Here is a 26,060-nt window from a genome sequence, read left to right as displayed (position 1 = left end):
TGGGGAGATCCAGTCCGGGAGTAGAGATTCAGCTCACTCCTACAAGGCAAGGACTTACCATTCTCCACACTGTCCAAGTTTTCTCCTGCCTTCAAGTCTTCGCTCAGTATGTTATCTGCACACTTGCCTGCCCACAACTTCCACTTCTTTCTCAAGACTTAGTCAATACCTGTCCCAACTCAACCAGCTAGCCAGCCAGCCAGACGCAGGCACTTATTCCCAATGAACACTATGCTGCCTGCATCTTGTCTTCCTTGCTTCTCAGTTGTTTGTGTGCATGATGCTGCCTGCTCTTGCCCAGGAAGACTCTGAGCTTCTTGAAGACAAAGATGGTTTCTTCCTATTGTTGGAACTCCCAGTTATTAGCACATTGAGGGCCCTCAGAAAATGCTCATGGAGTGATGAACTCAGGGCAGAGATGCCAGCTGTCTTCTTGCTGTGTCTTGGGGCTAGTTGAACTGGGTATGAGTTGATGCCTAGCAATAATTCAGTTTTAGGTCTGTTTTAAGTTGGGCATAATTCCTTTTGATAAGAAGCTACAAAAGTCAGAATTACATTAACGATAAATGGGCAATAAATGTGATAAGTTAGTCAAATGAATATAGTGTAAAGGAAAGATTCAAAGAGGTCAGACATCCAAATTCTGCCTTCCAAAGCATCTCTCATAGGCATTATTAGGGTGTGGGTTTTTCTTTAACCAACTAAACAACTTTTACATCCCTGCATACAAGTGAATGAGATTCAACTGCAGGGCCTGACTGGAGGCTCAATGGCAACCCCAGAACATTATATGCACTTTCCCTGGTCCTTTAGCAACCAGACCATGGGGATATCTGCAAAGTGGGTGCTATGGTTGCTTTTTATGTATGCACATCTCCGCAGCCCTCAGAATCTCCACAAGCATAAAATAATTTTATGAAATCACATTACGCCTTTTTCCTGTTCGTATTCATTTTCTGTTCATTCATTCACTTTGCCATCTGTGGGAACAGCTCCCGCACAAGCTGCGGCAGGTGCCAAAGGTTTAAAAAAATTAAAGAGAAAAAAAATTGAAATCGATCAAATCCTATCCTGTTTTTTTTCTCCCAACAAATTGAAAAACGACAGTCATTATGCTATTTGGGGAGAAGAAACATCAGTTGCTCTTTGTGGTATTGATGTGGGTTCTTTTGGAGATTAGTTAGCACTTTCTAGACTTTGGCTAGCCCCACTTGATTCATGGAGGGGCAGAGATGGGCTCTGAGGAACTTTCTTTTTCCTGGGGAGAAGAGTTCATAGCTTTCACCTTATTTTAAAAGGAATCAGTGATCCAAACAAGATCAAGAATCAGTGTTTTACAGCAAAAAGAAACTATAAAAAGAAACAAAACCTAGGAAGTGTTTTATGCACCTTTGTGTGTGTGTGTGTGTGTGTGTGTTTGTGTGTGTTCATGTGTATGTGTGGCATGTGTATACATGTGAATATGGAGCTTAAAGGAAAATCTTGGGTGTTTTCTTGTTCAGATGCAATCTCTCTCTCTTTTTTTTTTTTTGAGACGGGGTCTCTCACTAGCCTGGAACTCACCAAGTAGACTAGACTGGTTGACCAGTGAGCATCAGGAATCCTCGTCATTTTGCCTCCCTAGCACTGGGATTATAAGTATGTGCCATCAGGTCTCTCTATTTTTTTTTTTTTTTTAACGTGGGCTGTGGGGATCAAACTCAATGTCATCATGTACTTTACCCACTGAGCTATCTGCCCAGCCCTATCTTTGCTCCTTTAATGCTCATAATAACCTTGCAGTATTGTATCCATGTGTTTTTAAACCGGGAAATGAAGGTGTTGAGCGGTAAACAAAACATTTACTGATGTGCCTCTCCCCCTCCTTTTGGTCTCATGGTCTGTTAGAGTTGGGAAGCACGTAGCAAAAACGTTCTTTTCCCCACCTCTATTTTTTCTTTTATAGAAGAGGAAACAAAGGCCCAGGGAAGGAAATTTCAAATTCATGTGCTCAACTTAGAGCAGGGACAGGTTAGCAACTTAGTCTTTTGTGGAACTTAGAGGGTTTTGTTCTTGAAAATCAAGTGAGTATGGGTTTTATCAAATGCCAAATTGAATTAGTAAGAGATTCTCTTCTGCCTGAAGCCAAGCAGGATTGAATCCTGCCACCCAGTTTCATGCCCCACAAAATATTCAACCTGTTAGCTCCAGGAATATAGGACACAGGTACAGGTGGTTATGTGGCCTAGAAGCAACAATCTCAAGTGAGGGGAAGAGAGTTATTGCTTCAGTAAGTTAATCCTCGGCCGTGCACTCGTAGACCAGAGGAGTAAAGGAAGGAGCCTGTGGAGTTTAGCCATGATTCTGTCTCAGCACAGGGACTGGCCCTGATCCTTTGACACCTGCCTACCTCTTGATGGTCATGAAAAAATTGTCCCCTTTCACTTTTTTGGTCCCCCTAGATTTGAACAGTTCCCCAAACTGTGCCTGCTTCAGCTCCCTGGGCCTGGGGGCATACATCTCTCTCACCCACAACTCCAACTGGGACCCGGACCCATCAGGATGTCAGTATTCTTTGCTCAGACTACATATTCCTTGAGGAATACTTGGAGGACAACAATTGAGGTGAATGAATGGTGGACCTGTGTTCTTGCACCAGCCATTGGCTTCTTGTTTCCCAGTTCCCTCACCACCTCTCTCAGGAAGCTTGTTCCATGTAGTATGGAGTCCACCCACCCTGATGTGTGTGGATCAAGACTGGTTCCCCCCCGCCCCCGCAGATAGAGTCCTTGCCCTTTCTGAGCCCCATTTATTCTTTGTATCTGGGGAACTCAGTCACTGGGACCTGATGGGTGCACTCGGCTTCATGGCTCTGGAATGGAAGTCTCTGAGTCTACAAGGGAAGTGGTAACTAGGCTTCTCTTCGGGAAGCTTCTTGGAAGGAACATGTGGGTGTCTTTCTCCCACTGCCACCTCCAGCTCACTAGGATCTCCTCTATAGACACCGCAGAGGACTCTAGTCTCTCCCTCATCAGGACTTACAGCTCTAGAAGCTTCTCTTTAGGCATGTTCATGGTTAAAACTTTCACAAAAATAGCTTCAAGCTGGAGAGAGGAAAATAAAATTACTCTGGTGTCTTTGCCAAAAACAACAAAGCAACAGCCTGTGCGCAGCCAGCGCAGTCCTTGGCACGGCATGATGCTCATAGAAGGATGCGTTCTTTTCACTCCACTGACTGCAGCCACCTCACAGGCTCTATCTCTGAGGTCTCGGGCCACTCATTAATCAATTTATCTTGGCCTTCGAGGCCACCGAGACTCTAATGTTGTGGTTGAGACACGTGATTGCTCCCAACTCCCAGTCTTTGTGTCATCTTTGGTGACTCCTGAGAGTGTGACTCACACCTACATGTCCTATCTGTACCTGATACCTCCTGGTCATCACTCAGAAAAATGTGTGTATACACTATTTCTTGGGTTAATTGTTTGAAATTATAATGATAGGATAAACTCTACTACTCACTGGAATTTAGGCTTTTGTTAAAAATAAATTAATATGTGGATATTGTTTTGTTCTTTTGAATTTCACATATATTTAAACAGATTAAGGATGTAGATTGACCCTAACATGAACAAAGCCAGAATCCCCAAATCAGAAGGAGTATGTAGATGTGCGAGACCCAAAGAAAGTCATATGTGTTCAAGTAGTCATTGCTCTGTCACAAATGATCCCTCTTCATTTACGTTTTTCCTGAAATGAAGGTAGAAATCCATTGAAGCAGTTCAAATCGCATCTTAAGTTATACATTTAAAAAAATTATGATGTTGTCTTGGGTCTGTTTATTTGGAAAACAGGGCATTAGGTCATGTTGTCCAAAGGACCTCTGATGGGCAGAATAATGGCTCATGAAGATGCCTATGTTCTATGGTAAAAGAGGCTTTGTAGATGTGATATTGATAACCTCACAATGGGACAGATTATCCTGGATTATCTGGTGGGCCCAATGTAACCTCAAAGACCCTTTAAAAATGGAAGAGAGCAGCAGGAAGGAGGCCAGAGTTGGCAGGTGATGTGACTAATGAAAGGTCAGTGTCCTGCGATGTGAGAAGAACTCAACAGTCCTAGCCGACTTGGAAGGAGGGGAAAGGGCCAGAGGTCAAAGAACACAGTGGCCTCTAGAGGCTGGAAAAGGCAAGGACGTGGATTCTCCCCTGGAGCTTCTAGAATAAAATGCAATCTTGCTGTTATCTAGAGTTTAGCCTAGTGAAATCTGTCAGACTTCTAACTTACAGAACTTTAAGGTAATATAGTTATATTGTTTTAAACCATTATGTTAGTGATAATTTGCAGCTTCAATGATAGAAAATAACATAGGGAAATTTCCAGTCATGACATTTTGCACTCTGCTTTTAAGAATTAAAGCCCAGTTTGTTAGCAGCATAGGCAACCCCAGTAGAGAGAGAATTTGGGTTATAGGTATGTATGGGGGTCGGGTGGGGCAGAGCATTGCAGCAGAATTCTTTCTGAGTTGTCTTTGTCATTTTCCTTATTTCTGTCTCCTGGCTATGTTTATGCATGAGTGAGACAAGTATATATAACTTGTCCCATCTGCTAGAAACGGTGGCGGGGTAGAATGGTCATAGCACTTTGAATCTGAAAAGATCTTAGAGGAGCAATCACCTGGTCCTGCATCTTCCCTTCACGCAGGTATGATAGTATCATCGTCTGTGCTAGATAGCTTTAGTGTCAACTTGACACACCTGGGTTGAGGGAGCCTCAATTTGGGAATTGCCTCTATTGGACTGGCCTGTGGCCATGTCTGAGGGGCATCTTCTTGATGAGTGATGTGGGAGGGCCCAGCCCACTGTGGGTGGTGCCACCCCTGGGCAGGTGGGCCTATGTTGCATAAGAAAGCAGGCTGAGCAGGGGCCAGGGGAACAAGCCAGTAAGCAGCGTTCCTCTATGGCCTGTGCTCCAGCTCCTGCCTCTAGGTTCCTGCCCTAAGTTCCTACCTTGGGCTCCCTGATGAACTGCGACCTGGGAGATGTAAGCTGAATAAACCCTTCCCCGCCCAAGTTGGTATTGGTCAGAGAATTTTGTCGTAGCAATGAAGAAACAGACTAAGATATCATCCTAAAATCAAGGGAGTGAGCCCAGAGAGGGGAAGAGTCTAACTGTCATCAGCAATGGGTCAGAGTTGTAAACTACTAGTGTGAGACTCTTTAATTCATTACACTGGGGAGGGGGAATGGGTATTGAGGAGTTGTGGGAGAGAGTGAGACAGCATAGAGATCAGAATCCTGAACCCCTGTTTTGGTCTGTGCTATCCATGCATTGGTGCATTAGGGTGAAGACACAAGACACATCAGATCTGTGTCCTTCTGGGGGATGGGCTGGGAGTAGTAGAAATTGTTAGTATGTGGAAAAGTTTAGCCTAGATGAACTGTCACTGTGAAACCATCATGGTGTCATAAGGACAGGTATTCTGTCCAAAATAAGAAGCTCTCATTTGTCATTTGGAGTCTTCAAAAGGGCATGTCCCTGTGTTCAACAAAGGCACTTTCAACTTCACAGCCTATCAGGATACCCTCTTAGGTGTCACAGGGAACAAGGTACTGCAAATGTGACCTCTGAAGGGGCAAGGAAGGTCATTTTTATGGAAGTAGAGAACTGGATTTGAGAGAGGGTCAGATCGTGGTAGATGAAAATCCATACTGGGCCTGTCCAGTGTGAATTCATAGACAGGACTGGGCGGTAACCTGCAGAACACAGGCTGTGCCCTGTTAGTGGATCATGAAGTCCATTGGCAAAGCTGTAATCTACTGTTTAAAAAAATATTAGGATAAAATACACAGTGAAAGGATCTGGTAGAAATGGTGGTGGGGTAGAACGGTCATAGCACTTTGAATCTGAAAAGGTCTTAGACCAGCAATCAATTGGTCCTGCATCTTCCCTTTACAAAGGTATGATATTATCATCATCCTAAAATCAAGGGCATGAGCCTAGGGAGGGGAAGAGTCTAACCATCATTGTTTAAAAAATAAAAAAATACTTGGATACTAGGATAAAATACACAATGTACATTTTGAAAAGGTAAATGTTGTTGTGTGAGACCTTAAAAACACGTTATCTGTAGATTTGCACTTTTCCTTAGCCTTTACTGTGGAAGACCTAGATGAGGAGAAAAGTCAGAAATTATGCGGCCATTTCCACAAGACCAGCTTTTAATATGACTGTGATTCGAAGCACAAATAAATAAACTCCAAAGAAAATGGAAAAACCAAACTGAACCTTAGAACATCAAAACTGGAAACCATAAGACAAAGGAAAACAAAGCAAAACAAATTTCCAACAGATGAACGAAAACGTGCCCCCCCTTTCCAAATAAAAAAGAAATCAGACTGTACAGCTGGGTTACAGGGAGAGAAGAACAATGTGGCTTCAGATGAATACCAGGGTCACCCAGGCCACTGTGCCACCTCTATAGGTGCTGGGGAAAGAAGGAGGTCGGCGCTGGTCACCTTTGGTGCCGAAGCCCCATGGGCCAGTTTGGGGGATGGGTTTGTGGGCAGGTTAAGAACCTTCACCAACGACACAAGGATCAGACATCATAGAGAGTTCTGCAGTTTCCCTCTTGACAGTGCAGTTTTGATTCCAGTGCTGGGCTCAGGGTAACTTTGGGGCTGGAATCTAGTCCCACTGCATGGGCAGTGGAGTGGGCGCTGGAAACCGCACAGAAAAATACCATATACAAGACAGATGTGGAGGTGGTGCCGTAAGAGTCTGAGCATGCAGGTGCTTTGTACATCTGGCAGTGAGATGTGATGGCAGGTTAGTTCTTGGACAGTTCCAGAGTGTGACTCATCTGTCCTATGAGGGACACGCAGTGGGGCCCGGGGACGTTTCATGTCAGACCGGAGCGAGGTTTGGCAGAAGTTCGCAATGTGTGCATAGGGGGGCTCTTGCTTCTTTCTGTCATCAGGGGCCATCCCACCTGAGCTTGCTGTCCCCTGTCCTGGGTCTTGGGCCTTAAGGTCTGTTTGGAGGTGCTGGGTCGCCTGAGGGGTGTCAGCAGGCAATCTCCTCCAGGGTGCCCAAAGCTGTCTGCAGGGGCATATTCACAGTGTGGCTGATGGTTTCGGAGTGGTTTGGCATCGTGTCACAGGTGCTCTGCAGGGAAAGGGAAGGTGGGGGCTGGTCATTTATTTAGCATACATCTACTGGAAAGCTTTGTAAGGCAGAATGGGAACCTCTAAAAGTCAGATCAGAGCTGATCAGAACTTCAGGGTGAAATGTCCCAGAGAAACAGTCGTGGTCCCTGACTGAGCAGGGTGGAGCTGAGATGGCTTTACATCTTTAGGTGGCTGAGAGAGGTGGGAGCATGGGGGACCAGTCAGGAGGTTGTGCTAGGATTTGGTGGGATTTGATGGACATAGAGTTGAGGCGGAGGTGAAACAGGTGGAGGGAGGCTGCAACTCAGGCATTCTAAGGAAAGAGAGAAGGTGGGAAGGGAATTTCCACTTTCAGAGTACTTGGTGTCCACGAGGTGCAAGTGTGATCTCTCTTAATCGCCATGACATTCCTCTGAGGCTTAATGATCTTATGCAGATGCTCAGGCAGGCACAAAGGTAAGACACAGAGGACCTAGGATCCAACCAGGACAGCTGAGATCAGAGCCTGGGTTCTTTCCTTCCAAGCTGTCTTCTTTTTTTTTTTGTCTTTTCGAGACAGGGTGTCTCCCTGTAGCCCCAGCTGTCCTGGAACTCACTATGTAGACCAGGCTGCTGGACTCGAACTCTCAAAGATTCGCCTGCCTCTGCCTCCCAAGTGCTGGGATTAAAGGCGTGCGCCACCACGCCCGGCTTCAAGCTGTCTTCTTTGTTAGCAGAAGCTGCTTACTGTTCAACAGAGGTTGCAGGAGTCTACAGAATCAAAGTGAGATTTCTCACCTGGGAGACAGGTGAGACAGTATTTGGAATAGAAAAAGGAACCTGACTGTAGAAGGGGTTGGGATCCATTTTTGACTGGTGATTTTACAGGGCAGTGGGGACTTGATGAGCATGCTTCTCACAAGACTGAGGTGCTGAGTTGGGGTGTAGCACTAGGCAAGAAAAGTCAGAGTGTCTCAGTCAGTTAAGTCCTGAGCCCAGGAGTGGACTGAGCTGTGGAAGGAGAATGATGGGTAATGTGAAAATGAAGGATGCTGCCTTGGGCTGCAGGCAAAAGGCAGAGTGAGAGTGGTTAGAGGCACTTAGGATTCAGCTCTGATATCCAAGAGCTGTGTGACACTGGCCTCTAGGATACAATGGCATCAAATGCAAAATAAGGGTAAAGACACACCTTCCTCTAGGGTGGCTGCAGTGACATGACCCGCATAGGCACATAGGATAATGCCTGACCTGTAGCTGGCCTACAGTATTCAGTGGATGTAATGTGTATCACTACCAAGAGTAGTGGTATGTATGAGAGCTCATACTGTGCTCCCTTCAAATGGAATGGATGCCACTGATACTGTGTCTTTTTCAACCCTGGAGAATATGTAAGTAGACATATGTGGAGTCTCTCTTGTAGGACTATGGGATGAAGGGAGTAACCCTACTGGCTTGAAGAAGTTGACCTAGGCCAAGCAGGACTCACCCTTGGAAGTACTGCTTGGGTTCAGCTCTACTCATGGCTTAGCCATTGACCTCTGGGCATGTGGCCTAGTTGGAGTCCTTGGCTTTGGGGACTGTTAGGTTGTCGCAGGCCATGAAAAGAGATGCAGAGTCAGGTCCCTCCCTCCTGGCCCTGGGTCTGGTTTCACATTGCCTCCACAAGCCAGTCCATGGAGAGCTGCTCTTACCATGTTCTCATCATGACTCCCTTCGTCTTCCTCTTTGCCAAGCAGATCTAATAGCTTCTCTTTGATCAGCTGAAAGAAAGGCAGGAAGTGGACAGTCAGGCGGGAGGACGGTGCAAAGGTCAAAGGGCACTCCTCCTCAGAACTGCACTGGGGAACCACAAAGGCAGCAGCTGTCTGGGGGCACTGGACAAATCATGGTGAGAGCCCTGCCTCATGGATTGTGATCCATGCTCGCTCAACCCCACTTTTTGGTCTACATGGGATTTTTTTGCTCCAAACAGAGCTTGGAAGAGAGAGGGGGTGGGCCCCGAGTTGCTGTGTAGACTGCTTTCTCCTATGGATGGACAGTATGGATAAGTGGAAGGTTGCTGTTATGCTTGGACCCCCATGGGTCCTAGGGAGCAGCATAGGACCCCTCTCTGAGGCTGGGGGAACACTGCTATTATTTTGTTTTTTGAGTCAAGGTGGCATGGAACTCATGATCCTCCTGCCCAGTGTTGGGATGGCAGGTACGTGCCACCACACCCAGCTTCATTACTCACTTTCAGGCCTGATACCTCCATGGTTCACAAGATGAAGGCATGCCCCAGTTCATAGCACTCTATTCCAAGTAATAAAGGGTAGTTCTTAGCTATGCTAGCTGGCATGGCTCAACTTTGTACAGCTTTTCATGAGAATTAATAACTAAAGCAGAGCAAGAATCTGGCCTTGAAGACCTTATTTGGTTGGAGCGTTCATGCTGAGTGGCACATGAGTGGCCCAGGGGCCTGACTGACATGATTCCCAGGGGTCTTTTGCCTTCCCTGGGAGGCAGAATCGGGAGGCTGAGAATTAGAGATCCTGGGGTACTATGTAGCGTGGGCGTGGTTGAAGGATCTTTGGAACCACCACCCGTTGCAGCAAGGCATACCAGGTGTGATGTGAATTGCCATCTCACGGGCAGGGACATGAAGGTCTCTAAGTGAATACTGGGGCAGGGCAGAGCAGGAATGAACGTGCCCATAAGCTGGGTTTCCTGGTGCAGGTTAGGCCACTAACTCAGATGTTCTCCTTCAGGTATCTGGCTGAGCCCTGGGCTTTCTGCCTGGATTAACTATGGGCAAAGGAGTCCAGATTTAGGCTCATTCCTGCCTGGAGCTGGGGAGCTACAGGTGCTGACAAGTTCCAGGGCCTCTGATGCTGTTTGGGGAACTTTCAAGAGCTTAGCCCCAGCTGACTCTAGAGTAACACATCTTCCCAGACTGAGTGGCAGAGGCAGCGGCAGGTACCATAGTGTCCTCATTTGGGAAATGATGAAGATTGATGGAAAACGTCTCATCCCTAGGACTAGCTAGGCCATGGGAGACGTTACTTAGGGTACAGGCCACTCAAGGGAAAGGCCACTCAAAAGAACAGGCCACTTAAACAACAGGCTTGTGTGTGGTATGTATGCATGGGTATGTTGAGTGTGGCATGCAACTCTGTGAATGTGGTATGAATGTGTGTGGTATATTTGTGGTACGTGTATATTTAAGTGTGGTATATGCTTGATATGTATACATGTAATATGTGTAGGTATGTTGTGTATGTGTGCACATAGATATGAACTCACCCGTGATATGAAACCTAAGCCCCCAATCCTGCTGTGAGAAGGACTCAGGTCTGGCCTCCCCATAGTCTGGCCTCTTCTCATCCTTTCACTCTGTCCATGTAGGGTAGACTGCTCATAGCTCTTTCCATTCTCTGAGGAGAGGACCATGGCTGCCATTTCTTTTACATCCACCCCTCCATGAGACCCCTGCCCCATGCTTAGGAGAAGCACGTTCTGTGTGGGTTGAACCAGGCCATTGCCTCAGCTGTACTCAGTTTGGAGTCTGGGTGTACCACCATATGGTCATTTCCTTGAGGGAAACCCCAAATCTTACCTCATAAATATAATCAAAGAGCTCTAGTATTGTAAGGATACTAGCACCAATAAACAATCCCATTTGACCACCAATGTCACCTGCAGAGGGGGGGAAAAGACCAGAGATTGGGTTTTACTCACAGAGCTTTCAGGAAGAGTGAAGAGAAGAAGAATTAGGAAGCCAGAGCTCCTGAGTATGCCCCCTTCAAGGGTACCCTGGACCATGTCACAAGAGGGCCAGGCCTCTGACAGGTCTTCCGTCACACATGACACCGAAATCCGAGTATGTCAGCAGCCAGCAAGATTGGAGCTGAGCTAGCCATTTATGGATGAGGTTATTCAACGACTCTCAGAACCATACTGACTGGGTCTCAGGAGCCTCTGCTTTAGTAACAGAGATAGGATGTGGGTCCTTGTTCTGAAAAGGGGTGCAGTCTAGTCTGAGACACACTCATGTACCGTGGCTGCGGGTCTCAGAAGCAGTGGAACATAGTCCTCACTCATCCAGTTTGGCATGGTTCTTGGAGCCACCTGTCAGCCTTGGGATGAGGTTATGGGAGATGTCTCCTTTCTCTTGTTCAAAGGTGAATGTTTACTATGCTTTCTTGCTAGAGGAAAATTCTCTGGAATTTAGGGACTTTATTGGTCAAAGTTGTTCTAGATTTGTTTTCCTATCCCCTGCATCAAACTCTCCTGGGAGACTGTCATCTGGGTAGGGGATTAGACATACCTTAGGCCTAAAGGATCAAAACCTTAGGTCTGAGGTCTGAACTTTTTAGTTCCCTGTGTGGTTCTTAGCCCTACTGGTCCTTGATAACTACTTTCCTGGGAAAGAGGTATATGTACACGGACCCTGTAGCAAAAGGCTGTGTCTCTTACCAGGTTCTCAAAGGGTTCAGATACTCCAAAGGCTAAGGCATTTTGCTCCAGAGGCCGCATGCAGAGCATAGGGCTTTGGAGCTCTGGGTCTACAAGGGGGGCCTCCAACTTGTATAACTTAGACAAGTCCTGGTCTTCTTGGTAGCCTTGCCTCTGGAGGACATTTAATGGTGGCAGTGGTGGTGAGAAATCTGAACTGTTGAGTCCTTTCTGGCTTTGATCCATGCCCATCAGCCTCAGGGCTGGCTGGGGAAGAGGGATGGGAAAAAAGTACTCGGGGGTAGGTGCACAGCCCTCTTAGTAACTCCAGCCTGGTCTCTTGGCCTGAGGACTTTCTGATATGCAGATCAGCCCCACTTCTCCTGAGTGGAGCCCAAAACCCACACTCCCAGGTGGACAAGCAGAGAAGGTGTGAAGGGGATGCTTCCTAGCGGGGCTTGGTGCAGTGCTTCAGATGGTTTTCTTTTGTTTTCTCTCGTCCTCACTGCTTTCTCTAGTGCAAGCTTCTTGGGGATTGAGTATGTCTGTATGTATGTCAGGTGTGAGGTGTGTATTTGCATTGGTGTGCAGCATGATTGGGACAGAGTGGTATAGACAAGTATGTGCCGAGTGTGGTATGTGTGCAGGCAGTATGCTAGGCACACTGAGTCTATGCGTGTGTGAGTGTGGTTTATGGATGTGGATGGAATGTGCCTGCGTGTGTATAGCATGTGTAGGTATGGGTGTGTTCCTGTCATGTAGGTATATATGATGAGTTTGTGGGCATACAGGCATGTAGCATGTCTGCCTTAAGTGTATTGTGTGCATAGACATGCCTCTGTAGCTGTGTGGTTGGAACACGAGGGGCTGTGCATCTGTGCATTTGTGGTAGTTCTAAAGTACCACAGATATATGGACCTGTAGGTTGGCATCAGTGTGCATGTTGGGGTGGGTGCACTGTGTGTGTTGAGTGATGTGCACATGTGTGGATGTGTGGTGATGGTGAGAAAAGACTGGGATGGGCCTGATGGCTGAGAGTTTGTAAGCAGCACACACTTTTCTCACAGGAGGTACAGATGGCAGCACAATTTCTTCAGCGGGCTATTCTGGGCGGGAACAAGATGCTGGGAACAAACTCATCCTTATATCTGATACAGTTATGACAGATTCAGAGCTCAGGCCCTTCTTGTTTCATGTGTGTGTGTGTGTGTGTGTGTGTGTGAGAGAGAGAGAGAGAGAGAGAGAGAGAGACAGAGACAGAGACAGAGAGAGACAGAGAGAGAGACAGAGAGGAGAGAGAGAGAGAATGTGTGCACAAATTTGAGATTGTTCTTAGAGAAGGAAGAAGTTATCTTCAGGAAATGATGGTCAGATCCTACAATGGCGAGGGAAGGGTATGACCTATGCTCTGTGGCTCAGTGTCTTTGGCTACAATAACCTCTGAGGCCTAAGTGACAGCCATCTCAACATAGTTGGCACTGAGGGATGGCCCAGTCCCTCAACTAGAGGAAGTGTAGAAATGCTCATGTGGCCCTGATCATACCAGGTGAGGCTGGCATTCTAGCATGGTGACTAGCCAGGTACCAGAACCTACTATTGATGGACTTTCTCTGTGCTAGGGACTTTATCTCACTGCCATAGTAAACTCAGAAAGTGGGTATCATGGTTCATTTTGATTGTCAACTTCATGGAATCAAAATCACCTAAGAGATTAGTAAAGTCTATCTCTAAGTGGGTCTATGAGGGCATTTCTAGAGGGTATTAACTAAGGGGGCACAACTCTAAACATGGGAGGCATAATCCTACAGATTGTGGGCTTGGACGGAATGAAAGGGAAAAAGGAGAGAGCTGAAACAGAATGTTTATTCTCTCCCTCTCTCCCTCCCTCCCTCCCTCACTCCCTCCCTCCCTCCCCTTCCTGGCTGCTTCTTGGCTGCCTTGATGTGAGCTGTTTTACTCCACCATGCTGCGCCCACCAAGGTGGATCCGAAATCATGATCTAAAACAGATCCTTCATCTAAGCTATTTTTCTCAGGTATTTGTCACGATAATTATGTGACTGACACAGCGGGTGCTCTGATGCCTGTTTTGTGGATGAGGGACCTGAGGTTCAGTAAAGGGAAGATCATGCTGCATTCAGCAGCCCTTGGATTCAAAGTCAGCTCTGATCTCTACCCCTCCCAGGATGCTGCAGTCACTTGGGTCAGTCTCAAGGACAACAGCCATTACTCCCAGGCCTTGTGTCCTTTCTTGACAGTGGGTGGGAGCTAGCAGAAGGTTGAGGGACTGGTCCTTTGACCATCCACTATCAAAGGACTTGTGGGTTTCCAGATGGGTTGGGACAAGGTTGAAATTAACTCCCTGTTCCCCATCTGTTATGTTCCATGAAGACCAGGACAGCTAATGTGAAACCTGTGTGGAGATGGCAGTGAGGTTGGTGGCCATCTAGAGAGAGGCAGCTCTTCTTTCTTGTTTTGGTAAAGACCCTGGGTTCAGGGAGCAACATTCAGCTTCTCAGTGTAGCAACACTGCTCTCCTGAAAGAGCTCCATCAGGCAACCTGACAGTGCATATATCTGGGGACCGCCCAAGTTAAACATCCCCTCCTTCCTTGCTCTTGCCTGCATCCAGGCCCCAGGATACTAACTCTAACCTGGAGACAGAAGACTAAGAAGAATCCAAGAGGGCAGGGTTCAAACATCCTTGTAAAACCTTTATGCTCACTCCCCATTGCACCGAGAGGGAGACTGAGGCCTAAATTGAGGATTGAACTGGATCTGAAGTCTCCACCATGGTGGAGTTCTTCCCTTTCTAGGGTAGGAGCAATCACATAGAGTAATTAGTAAATTAAAAAGTTTAACTTCGGAGGCAGCTTACATATCTGTCTGCCTGCCTCCCGCCCACCTCCTCACCCTCCTCCCTCCATCACCCCCCATGAGATGTGGAAATTTGTGTGACAGACACTTCGACTCACCAAGTAAGGCAGCAACTTCATATGCCTTCTTTTGTTCAATTGTCTCGTAATTGAGAGCTTCAAAAAATATATCCAGAACAAGGATGTTCTCTCTGCAGAGAGAAAACATGGTTAGAGCCCCCAGCATTCACAGGATGTCTAATCCAGTTTTCCTGTGGGTGGATGGAGAAGTGGAGGACAGGGAGCGCACAAAGGTGGAACTCTAAAATAAGGTCCCTCACTTCGGGACCAGAGGCTCTGATCATCAAACTGACCAGGCTTGTCCTTAGTTTGGGTGCCTGTACCAGATGAACTCCTGAGCAGCCTCTCTCTGGCCACTCCCGAAAGTCCGCATTTTCCTTCTGGGATCCCTAACAAGCCTCTCATGGTGGGAGGCCCTGCCCTGGCATTGCTGAGTCAGTTGCCAGAATTAGGGAGAATTTCCAGGGAACAGGCCCACGCCTGGCAGAAGCCCTGTGCTCCCTCTGTGCCTCTCCTACAGGGAGGTGTGTTAATGAGATACATTTTGGCAGCAAAAGTCATTCCTGCTTGTAGAATGTCTGCTAAGCAGCAGGATCTAGCATTTCCTACATTCTAGTCTCCTTCTATAAGACTTGACATGCCCTCCAATCCCCTTGTTTCAAATCTGTTGAGCAGAAGCTGTCTCTGGAAGAGGCCTGGCGACTCTCCTGGTAGGAAAGAGTGGGTCGGGGAGGAAGTAGCAAGCCTCTGGTAGCACAGGGCTGGCCCAGGAGCTCATCAAGTTCTCACCGATTCTTGACTGGTTTACAGCAACTAACAGGCTCCCTTTTCCCCATGTGGCGCCCCATTCAACTGCTGCCTGGAGGGTCTTTCTGAAACTGTTTGGTTGATTCAAATTAAACAGGAGCACAATTCAGTTCCTTAGTCACACAAGCTACATTGCAAATAACCCACAGCCAGGCATGGCCAGGGGCCACCACATTGGACACCACAATTGTAGAACATCTCTATCATTCCAGAATGTTCTACTGGAGAACAGTATTCAAAACTACAATTTGATAGAAGCTATTGCCATTACTTTTGATTATCTACCAGAACTAGAGAGTAAGACCTGTTGCTGAAGACGCCACATACTTTGGTTGCAGGACATAGAGAAATCAGGCTGGAACTGAACCGAAAGCTTTCTCCCTGCCGGCTAGTTTTCACAGTACTGGAGGGCACTATGCAGGCTGCCAAGGCAGAAAAGTCAACAGGTCTTATCCAGTTGTAAGACCCAGTTGTAATCCCGTAAGTTACAATAGCAACCCACAAAGCCAGATATGTCCACTGGTGCGATAGTGGCATGACTGTTATGGGGATAAGGCTTATGGAGAGCATCTATACCTGTTGTTGTAAACTTTGTCAAAAGCTCATAGCTGGGGAGGTTATAAGCCTTAGGGGTGAACCTACTACTGTTGTTTTGCTAAATGGACATGTTGTCAAACTGCCTTCTAAATATTTATATTTACACTTATAGATTAGTGCTACTCTCAGCCTTGGTTAGAGAAGCTTCTGTTTGCAGCAAGTGACAGTTAATGTAGAGACTCATTAACTGGCCAAAGTGCAAGGAATAAGTGTTGAGTTGTTCATCCCTAAATGGGAAATCTATATCAATTCCCATCCCTCAAGGCTCAGGGGCATCACGGAAGAGGCAAGGAAAAGAATGTAAGGGTGGGAAAGAGAACTGTGAAATACTATCTTCTGGCTGTGACAAGGCCACTGCACTAACTCACAGTGGCTTTGGTTACCCATGCAAGACCTTTGGGGCCATCAACATTCCAGCATGGATGGCGGGGAGCTCATAAGGACCCACTCCTCCCTAAGGAGCTATTGGCAACTAATGGCTGCTAGGGGAGGAGGAGTCATTTTCTTCAGTGGTGTGGCCACTGGCGACTTGCTTATGCTCTGGTAAATAACTGCCATCCGTAATGATGCCAGCAACCCTAATTAAGATTGACGGGTCACAAAAGTATCTTTCAAACCCAAAACCAAAACAACTGCAAAAAGACACATGAAAGTAGGAAAGGGACTTGTTGGGAAGAAGGGGTTCAGCAGGAGTAAGAAGGGGTGAAATAAGGGAGTAGGGGGTGAAATGACACAAACACATGATCTGTAAGTGTGAAATTGTCAAAGAACATACAGACAAATGCATAAATAGAATGCAAAATTGAGGAGCTGGGCATGGTGGCCCAGGCCTGTACTCCCAGCACTTGGTAACTGCAGCAGGAGGATCACGAGTTTGAGGCCACCTCTTGAACACAGTGAGGCGTTGCCTCAAATGAATGAGTAAACAAATAAATAATAAAATGAAAATTGAGCCGGTCACTGACCTCCTGTCAGTGTCTCCCTGTTCTAATATAAAGTATATCCCCTGCACCCTTCTTCACCCTCAGTTCATCCTTCAAGACCCTCTTGTCATGAGGTATCCACTTTTCCCTTTGTCTCTCATGTGCCCTGTGCCAACTGTGTGATGAGCCTCCTGCCATTCCTCTCCTCCTGTTCATTTACTCTGTGAAAAGGTATTTTTTGAGTCTTAGTTCTGGGCCAGATGCTTCAGTGGCCCTTGATAAGACAGCAGAGAGCTTCTCATCATGATTAGCGGCAGGCAGGTAATAAGGAAGATTCATAGCAGGAACGCATATGATATAACATGGGCCTGTCCGTTGGAGACACTGGTTACCCTTAAGAGGCCAGATCCCACAGCCTGAAGCACTCAGGCCACCCCAACCCTGCAGCTCTGTTCTTAGGACAGTTAAACTATTCTGTGCTGTGGCTAACAGCTGCTAATTTATGGTACCTGGCTCCTCTATGCTCTTTATCATGTAGGTGATCTAAAACTAAATCACATGTAAGACTTCCTGAAAACTTATGAAAGTCAGACATCCCCTATGTTTGGGGGATTTCTTTGAAGTTTCTTTTTTCTGGGTCTCCCCATCCCCCATCCTCATGGTGGCTCTAGCTTTATCTTTTTCACTCTTATTTTAAGATATTCTTGTTAATGAAGTCCCTCTCCGAGTTTAAAAAGGAAGCCCCCTTCCCCTTTAAAACCCCAATCGTGTTGTTCCTTTCTAATGCTCTCCCATCTCAAGGCCTGATCACAGTCTTGAAGTTCTCCTGATAAACCTAATTCTTTCTTTAAAAGATTTATTTTTATTTATGTGTCTGTGTGTCTGTGTACATGTGTGTGTGTAGGTGCCCGTGGAGCCCAGAAGGGGCATTAGATCCCTTGGAACTGGGATTACAGGAGTTTATGAGTTTGTGTCCAATATGGGTGCTGGGATCTGAACTCCGGTCCTCTGAGAGAACAGCAAGCACACTTAACTGCTGAGCCATTTCTCCATCCTCTAAACCCAATTCTTGAAGGATAATTATGTGCTATCTCCTGTCAGCTCCTTTCCTAAACTAACCAATGCCACTCACGCCGTGCAATGCCTGTGGAGGTCAGAAGAGGGCATCAGATCTTCTGGAACTGGAGTTACAATGGGTTGTTAGCTGTCACATGGGTACTAGGAACCAAACCTGGGTCCTCTGCAAGATCACCCAGCGCTCTTAACCACTGAGCCATCTCTCCAGCCCCATCTATTCTTAGATTTAACAGCATAGTCACACACTGCAGCAAGTGTTATAAGGAAAACATTAGAGTGCCTATGGAGAAAAATAACAGGAGGAGATAGCAATCTAACTTTCTAAGGAGATGCCACTTAAATGGAGACAGGTGCCATGAGGAACCAGCTAGTTAGAGAGTGGCAGGAAAAGCATTGCAGGCAGAGGGAACAGAAGGATCAGGATCTGACTGGAGAACTACACATCCTTTAAAAAGTCAAGCTTTCCTGGACCTCACCTTATATAAACTGCAGTTAGCCATGGCTTTCCCTTAGTGTCTGCATACTTACAGCTAACATCTTCCCAGACATCATGCTCTATGTGGCATTCAGTCCTGCACTTATCTCCCCAGGAGGCTGCAAGCTCTTTATGTCTTTGTCTTCTGAGTTTGGCACGCCGCAGGTACTCGATTAATATTTGCTAAACTGAGCAAACTGCTTGCTTTTGCCTCTTCCTTTATGGCCCCCAATTTCCTCCAGATCCATCTCTCCTCCCCACTTAACTTACGAGATATATTTTTCTGATTTGTTAAATTTCTTCTCCAGGTACTTGGCTGACGTCTTGCTGGGAATCTTCACCATGGAGAGCTCTTTGTTGTATCGGGTCAGATTGCAGGGCGTCCTGCAGAGACAGTAATTACTGTCCTTTTCTGCCAGTAGACCTGGAGGAGAGAGGAGGGGGCCTTAGGCACAGGGACCAAGACCTCTGTCCAGCATAGCTGCATTCTAGGCTTTAAGAAGCAACCTGGGAGGAGGTGCTGGGCCCCAGGAGGGAACTGCAGAGGGGACTGGGTGGTAGATTGTTCTTTTTTCTTTCTGCTTTCTGGTACTTTCCTCTGGTGCTTTCAGAACTGTTGAACATTGCTACTTTTAGAGAAATGGTTCCAAGGAAGGCCTGGCCCCCTCCACTTCCCAGAACTTTCTCCTCTGTGTCTAGCACCAGAGTTCTGACCCACAAAGTGGGCCACCAAGAAAGTTAATATGGAGGCCATCGTGTCTGGAACCCAGGGTTCCGTCCTTTCCTATTGGGGTTCCAGCATAGCCAACAGCACCTCCTCTGCCTGCTACAGTGCCAAATGGGCAAAGATCCTTAAATTCTTTCCCAGGAGCAACCTATCCCCCACCCCTGCTGGAATCCAACTCTCCCTCTCCTCTCTTCTTCCAAGCAGACCAGATGGTCAAAGGGGCTGTTGCCCTCTGACAGACTCTTCATGACCAAACTTCAATCAGATTCTCTAGCAGCTTCTCCATGACCTAGCCCAGCTTTGGCAGGAAGCCTGCTAAATGTAGCTTAGCTAGAACCCCCATTTTGATACCCTATCACCCTGGCCTGTCTCCAGCAAGAATCCCAGCCCTGTGAAGTGCACCAGTCCCCTCTCCTGACATCTCCTTTGCATTTTCCCATCTCCTGACCCCTCATTGCTGGCTATGAATTCTCAGCTGTCTGCTCCATGCTCAGCTGAATCTTCTCTCTTGTCTGTTGCAATAACCTTGATGCTTAATTGCACGGATCCAAAATTTTCCTTACCATTTTAACAAGAATAATGGTTCCTTTAGCACTTCCCTTCCTAACTTCCTCCATCCTCCCTTCCCTCTCACCTACCTTCTCTCTGTTTCCTTGATGTATCTTAGTGTTTCAAGTCACAACTGGGCTTTGTTATATTTATTCCAAAGAAAAACTGAGCTTTGCATACATCTGAAGCCGTTTCCTCTCCTTGAACCATCTAGAACAGGAACCCAGCTTTGCCCCCACTTAGTGCCACCGAGTGCAGCTGCTGAAGGAACTGGAGTGAGTATTGTTTATAGTTCTCTCCACATTTTCCTCAAGTCATGTCTGTGCACTCCTCCTCCCTCCTGGTTTTCCAGCTGGGGAACCTCAAACACCCAGAAGGTGTGGGGAGGAAACGGGGGAGAAAAAACACAGAGAAGGCAGCAGTGGCAGAGGGCTCTATGCCTTCTGTATACATACATGGCAGGGAGCTCTGACCTCCCCTCTCTGCCTTCCCAACGCCTCTGGACTCCACATGGGAAATAGCTGTTGCTTTGGAATAAGCTTAGCCCCTTCGTGTGTGTGAGTGAGTGTGTGTATGTGTGTGTGTGTGTGTCTGTCTGTCTGTCTGTGTCTGTGTGTGTTGGCTTCACCAAGCTCCTTTAGGTAACTGCCCCCCTGCCCCTTGGCCATCTTCTCTCTATCTCTGTCTCCTCCAGTCCCTGTGAAGTCTGCTCCTCTCCATCACCACCTTTGCATCTCCTCTCTTCCGTCCCTTTTACAGCCCTCATCCACCTGCATGGCTCCTTCCTGTCCCTCTCCTTTCTTCCTCTCCCTCTCCTCTTCCCCGCAGCAACTCCACTCTGCAAGGCCTCTTTGTGCTCTTCCCTCCCTGCTTCTTCTATGGTTGACCTTCGTGTTCCCACCACATGACCCCACCATCTCATCTTCACCCCCACTCCCTCTGCCCTCCAGTACTGACCGAGGGCAGGCTCTGCACACTCCTTGTGCTGCTCAGGGGTGCAGAAAGGGGCGTCCCCTGCAAAGAAGGAAAGCAGAGAGTTGAGCCACACATACAGAATCATGCATGCTAGGAGCGCTTCACTCTCTGGCCTGGTTAGTGAACAACTTCCAGTGCCCACAGAGGCAGCAGTTTCCAGGGGACAGTCTGGAGGGTGCTACTGGTCAGTGTCCTCAGAGCTGGTGGTGACTTTTGATCTGTTCTGTGAGGAGAAGCTCACAAGACCTCCCTGGCTTATTTCTGGTTGCTCTGGTGGGTGAGAGGGTAGCTTGTATGGAGAACTGGGGACAGGACTGAGTGGGGTGGGGTGGAGGGACGCTCCTTCTAAGTCTGGGCCCACGGGATCTCCTTGAACCCTGATGGTGGCCTTCTGAGTGAGAAAATGTGGGACTCAGAATCTGGCTTTCCTAGACAGCAGGACTGGAGGTGATGAGGTGGCTTTGGAGAAGGGGTCTGCCCCATCCAGAGGCTGGCTCTTCTAAGCACACCACCGCGATGTAAGTAAGGGGTGGCTCTGTGTCTCCTCACGGCTCTGCCCTTCATTCTGCACAGGTGCAATCTTGGGTTGTGTCATGGTGGGATGATAACAGCCTTTCTTTGCCTGCTTTCCTTTGGCTCAGGCTTTGTGGAGGAAGCTCATAGTTGGTGGCTCAGTCTGAGCATCAGGCAAGAAACCTTTGCTAGTACCGGGTCTTCTCTGGAATTTATTTGTAGAAATCCAAGATCTCTTTGTTTGCGTTATTTTCCCTCTTTCCTTTTTTCTTTGTGAAATGCTACAATCCATCAAAAACGTCTTTTCTGAACCATTTTCTCCCAAATCTTATTTTTAGAGCTGGAGGGCTGATACACTTCTCTCTTTCCAATCACAACATTTTAAATGATATGTTTCCCATTTTGCTCCGTCTTCCAGGAAACTCAGAGTAATTTTAGTGTTATTATTTAAAGCTTTTGTAGGTGGGAAGTTAGTCACAGGCCTAGCTGGTGCTGGGAGAGATGTGTTCTTTTCTAGAGGCTTGAGGGGACAGTCCTTGCTTTCTGGTTTCTGTAAGTCACCTCACATTCCTGGTTGCCCACACTCCTCAGTCTTCAATGGGGACAGAATTGTGGTACTCTTAACCTTCCCCAGCCACCTTCTGATCCCAGCTGGGGGAAGGATGCTGATTTCAAGGCCCCCAGAAGTTAATTGGGCCAAGTCCTATGGTCTTTCCTAATGTTAGTGACCTTAATAGTATTGCTAAATAAAGCCTCTTTGGACAGTGGCAGTTTTCAACAATTCTAATGCTAAATCACTAAAAACATTACTAATGACCAGTGAAATAATTCAGAACTCAGCGATGAGGAAACTTACTTGAAAGCTGTTAAAACAAAAGCAACTGGTGAGAAACTAAGCATCCAACATGAGAATTTTATTAAATAAGCTTAAATCATGAGGACAGAAGCATAAATTGATGCCTGTCAAGCAGAGCAGCACTGTTCTCAGCACCTCGTAGGTCTTTAGCTGATATGAGTTTTATCCTACCTTCTCATACATTAATATAACCACCACTGATTTCTGTAGTTTTCAAGACATCTTTATATTCTTATGTTTTAAAGACAAGCAAATGAGAACATAAAGTTAGTAACTTGTACCAGACTGCACAGTGAGTGAAGCCTGGATTGGAAGTTAAGATCCTTCCTGTAGCCCCAGCTACCCTTCCACACCGCCACACCAAACTCTTGCCCAAAACAGCTCTCATTCCACACTTCTGCCTTTGACATGCTGTCTGCCTCTTATGAGATGGCTACATGCATTATTAGTCTGACAACGGAAGTATCAGCAGAGACACATTTATTTGTTCACTAATAGACTTTGTCGCACTTGAAAGAGTGCTAGACGTTTGGATGCAAGAAGGGAAACATCTGGGTGAAAGTCATAGACATCTGGATGTTTAAACAGGCAGGCACATTATCAGGATGGAAAGATGGACAGCATCCTGTTATCTGGACACTGAACTTGAGGAGGCAAAAGTGGCAGACAGCTGGCAAGCATATGGAACATAGGGATAGAGCTTATCTCTGCATCTAGATTCTCTTGGATACTAGGATGCTGCCTTGATTGCTGGACTAAGTCTTTCCATCTGCATTCTGGTTGTTACACACCATATCATAGTCTCCCCAGAACAATGTCCCTTTGGATCCTCAAGGCGTGAGTGAGGTGTTTCCCATCAGGGTGAGAAATCCCAAAGGCCTAGGGGCCCTGTCACCTACCTGGCATGTGGACCATGCGGCAGTTGCAGTTCTCCACAATGTAGCGGGTCTCACAGTCAATCCGACAGGCGGTGATGCTGTAAACAGGAAAGAAGTCCAGCCCCATCTCTGAGGACCGGCACTCACCCCACGGTGGGGGCAGGTATGTGAGCTGCAAGACAGACAGGAAGGGGCAGTAGTCAGTCATGAAAGATGCTCTCTCAGCCTCAAGAGACTCAGCTACTTGCTGGTCCACCTGTTCAATCAGCAAGCAAGTTATTGAGTATCCCCAACAACCTAAACTCCACGGTGGACCTTGCAGACTTTCACCATCTGGCTCCCATAAGGGTTTTCCCATCTCATCTCTGTAAACTTTCCAGAAATGTTCTCTGCACAGTTCCTTTAAAAAGATTTATTTTTATTTATGTGTCTGTATGTGTCAATATATGAGTGTGCACACATGTGCATGCAGAGGCCAGAAAAGGGCATCGGATCCCCTGGGGCTGGAGTTACAGGCCATTGTGAGCCACCCACCTTGGGTGCTGGGAATCAAATTCTGGTCCTCTGAAGAGCAGCAATTCTCAACCACTGAGCCATGTCTCCAGCCCCATCCTCAGAGTCTTTTATCCATGTTGTGCCTTTTAACTTCGCTGTCATCTTGTGACCCAGCTAAATTCTACCATCGTGGCTGGGGAGATGAGAACTTCAGATCTAGACTTGGAGTATAACCCCCCAAGGGAGGAGGATTAAGATGAAGTGGCTGTAGGTACAGCCACTGTTATTTATGCTCCTGATCATGCTGTGGATGACACTCCACTGGGGACAATGACACTCTTATTCTCAGAGGTCCAGTGACCACAGATTATCTTCTAATGTCTTTAACACTTGCTTGACAGGTAGAGTGGTAACAGGTGAGAAAATCAATGGTTGTGAAGCACCTACTCTGCTGTTGCTATTAAGCCTAAGGCAAGCATTTTACATCATTTTTTAATTGAATTTTTGTGATTTTTTCGATTTTCATACAATTCAATTTGGTGGTATTTGGATCTGCTTCTCTATCTGCTTTCCCCCCACTGCTCTACCCCCAGCAAATTTAATGTACTCGATTATATTCGTGTGTGTGTGTGTGTGTGTGTGTGTGTGTGTGTGTGTATTAAGGCTTTTGGAGTCTAATTTGTGTCCCTAAATGTCCTTCAGTGTGGGTCCATCCACTGGAGTTTGGTTAACCTACCAAGAGTCTTATCTTTGAAAGAGACTGTCTCTGCCCTCCCAGCAGCCATTTGTTGACTAAAGTTCCTTAGGTTAGATTAGGTTAGGTCTTCTTACTCCCTTCCCCTTGTCTATGTTGGGATTTTGTCTTACTAGAGCTTTCATGGGAATTTTGCATGATGTCACGATTGCTGCGAGTTCATATAAGTGACTGACCACTTGTCTGGAAAACTGTTTTCTTGTGGTCATCCACTATACCTTTTTAAAATTGAAGAATAAAAATGTACAATAAAATGTACAAATTTGGGGTTGGCAGATGGCTCAGTGGGTAAAGTGCTTCCCATGAAAGTGTGAGTACCTGAGTTTGGATTCCCAGAACCCATGTAAAACCTGACATGGTATTGCACATCTATAATCCCAATGTTCCTGTGGTGAGATGGGACGTGGAGACAAGAGAAGCCCTGGAAGTTCAAAGGTCAATTAACTTGGTGTACCAGGTGGCAAGCAACAAAAGACCTTGTCTCAAACAAGGTGAAATGTGAGGACTGACACCTGATGTTATCCTCTGATCCCCACACACATCATGGCACACACACACACACACACACACACACACACACAATGAATGCACACACGCACATAGAGTACACATTTTAAGTACACAGTCTGAGTTATGACAAATGTATATCATCCACCTGTATAACCACTATGTCAATCAAGACATGGAGCATCACTCTAGAAATTCCCTTCATGTCTCTTCCCAATCAGTCTTCCACCTGCCCTGGCAATCACTCTCATGAATTCTGTTACTAATGCTTGGTTTGTTCTCAGATTTTACATGAAGAACAGCATGCCCTATGCATTTTTTTTTTTTTTGTACTGCTTCTCTCACTCAAAATGAAGCTTTGCAGTTGGTCCACATGGTGGTGCACCAGGAGCTCATTCCTTCTTATTGAGTAGTTGAATGAATGCACCTCAGTTTGTTTATCCATCCACCTGATGATGGGTGCTTGGATTGTTTCCAGGTTTTGGTAATTATGAGAAAGGCCTTATGGGCATTTATTTAATTTATTTATGTATAGACAAGATGTCAAGTAGCACAGGCTGGCTTTGAACTTGCTTTGTAGCCAAAGATGATCTTGACTTCCTGATCCTCCTGTTTCTATCTCCCGAGGGGTGAGATTACAGGCGTGCACCACCCACCATGCCCTGCTGAGTATTTATAATTCATTTTGTAGGCATATATTTTAGTTTCTCTTGGGTGAATGGCCCAGAGATATTAATCTAGATATAGGAATACTTTTTTTTGGTCTTTTTGAGACAGGGTCTCCTTGTAGCCCCAGCTGTCCTGGAATTCACTATGTAGACCAGGCTGGCCTTGAACTCACAGAGATCCGCCTGTCTCTGCCTCCCGAGTGCTGGGATTAAAGGCATGTGCCACCATGCCTGGAATAATTTTATAAGAAATGGTCCAATTATGATCTAGAGGGGTTCTCCTATTTTATATTCCCACCAGGAGTAGATGAGAGGTTTGTACTTTCTCCACATCCATGCCAACTCTTTAATTTGTCACCTTGTTAATTTTGGTCATTCTTGTTCAGCTGTAGCAAGTTGCTGTTCTGTAACTCTCTGATGACTGACTATTCTGAGCACGATTTATTTGCTTATTGGTTACTCACATACTATTTTTTGTGATGTATATTAGCCTTTTGTCCATTAAGAAACCCCTGTTCATTTTTGTTTGCTTGTTTGCTTTTGAGACAGGGTCTCCCTGTAGTTCCAGATGGCCTGGAACTTGCTATATAGAGTAGGCTGGCCTTGAACTCATAGAGATCCACCTGCCTCTGCCTCCTGAGTGCTGGGATTAAAGATGTATGCCACCATGCCTAGCTACTGTTCCTATTTTTATGCTTATTGTTGAGTTGTAAGAATTCTCCAAATGGTCTGGATTCAAGGTTTGTGCCATATATATATAT

General features: G+C 46.5%; 1 protein-coding gene across 3 annotated transcripts in view; it reads right to left on the bottom strand.

Annotated features, from left to right (window-relative positions):
* Positions 1–6,185: 6,185 nt before the first annotated feature.
* The window catches only part of Asic2 (acid sensing ion channel subunit 2), a 1,226,389-nt gene continuing 1,206,514 nt past the window's right edge, over positions 6,186–26,060 (bottom strand). For all 3 annotated transcript variants that reach the window (XM_008848163.1, XM_008848162.3, XM_029553589.1), the window contains 7 exons: positions 22,897–23,047; positions 20,611–20,667; positions 18,648–18,801; positions 14,538–14,629; positions 10,726–10,805; positions 8,822–8,890; positions 6,186–7,149 (listed from right to left, as the gene is read on the bottom strand). In XM_008848163.1, coding sequence (XP_008846385.1) covers positions 7,048–7,149; positions 8,822–8,890; positions 10,726–10,805; positions 14,538–14,629; positions 18,648–18,801; positions 20,611–20,667; positions 22,897–23,047 — 705 coding nt within the window. In that variant the 3' untranslated portion in view covers positions 6,186–7,047. The remainder of the gene's footprint in view (positions 7,150–8,821; positions 8,891–10,725; positions 10,806–14,537; positions 14,630–18,647; positions 18,802–20,610; positions 20,668–22,896; positions 23,048–26,060) is intronic.

This window comes from Nannospalax galili, unplaced genomic scaffold (genome assembly GCF_000622305.1).
Source record: "Nannospalax galili isolate Female #2095 unplaced genomic scaffold, S.galili_v1.0 scaffold363, whole genome shotgun sequence".
Taxonomy (NCBI): Eukaryota; Metazoa; Chordata; class Mammalia; order Rodentia; family Spalacidae; genus Nannospalax; species Nannospalax galili.
Note: the sequence above shows the minus strand (reverse complement) of the source record. Positions and strands in the feature narration are given on the sequence as shown.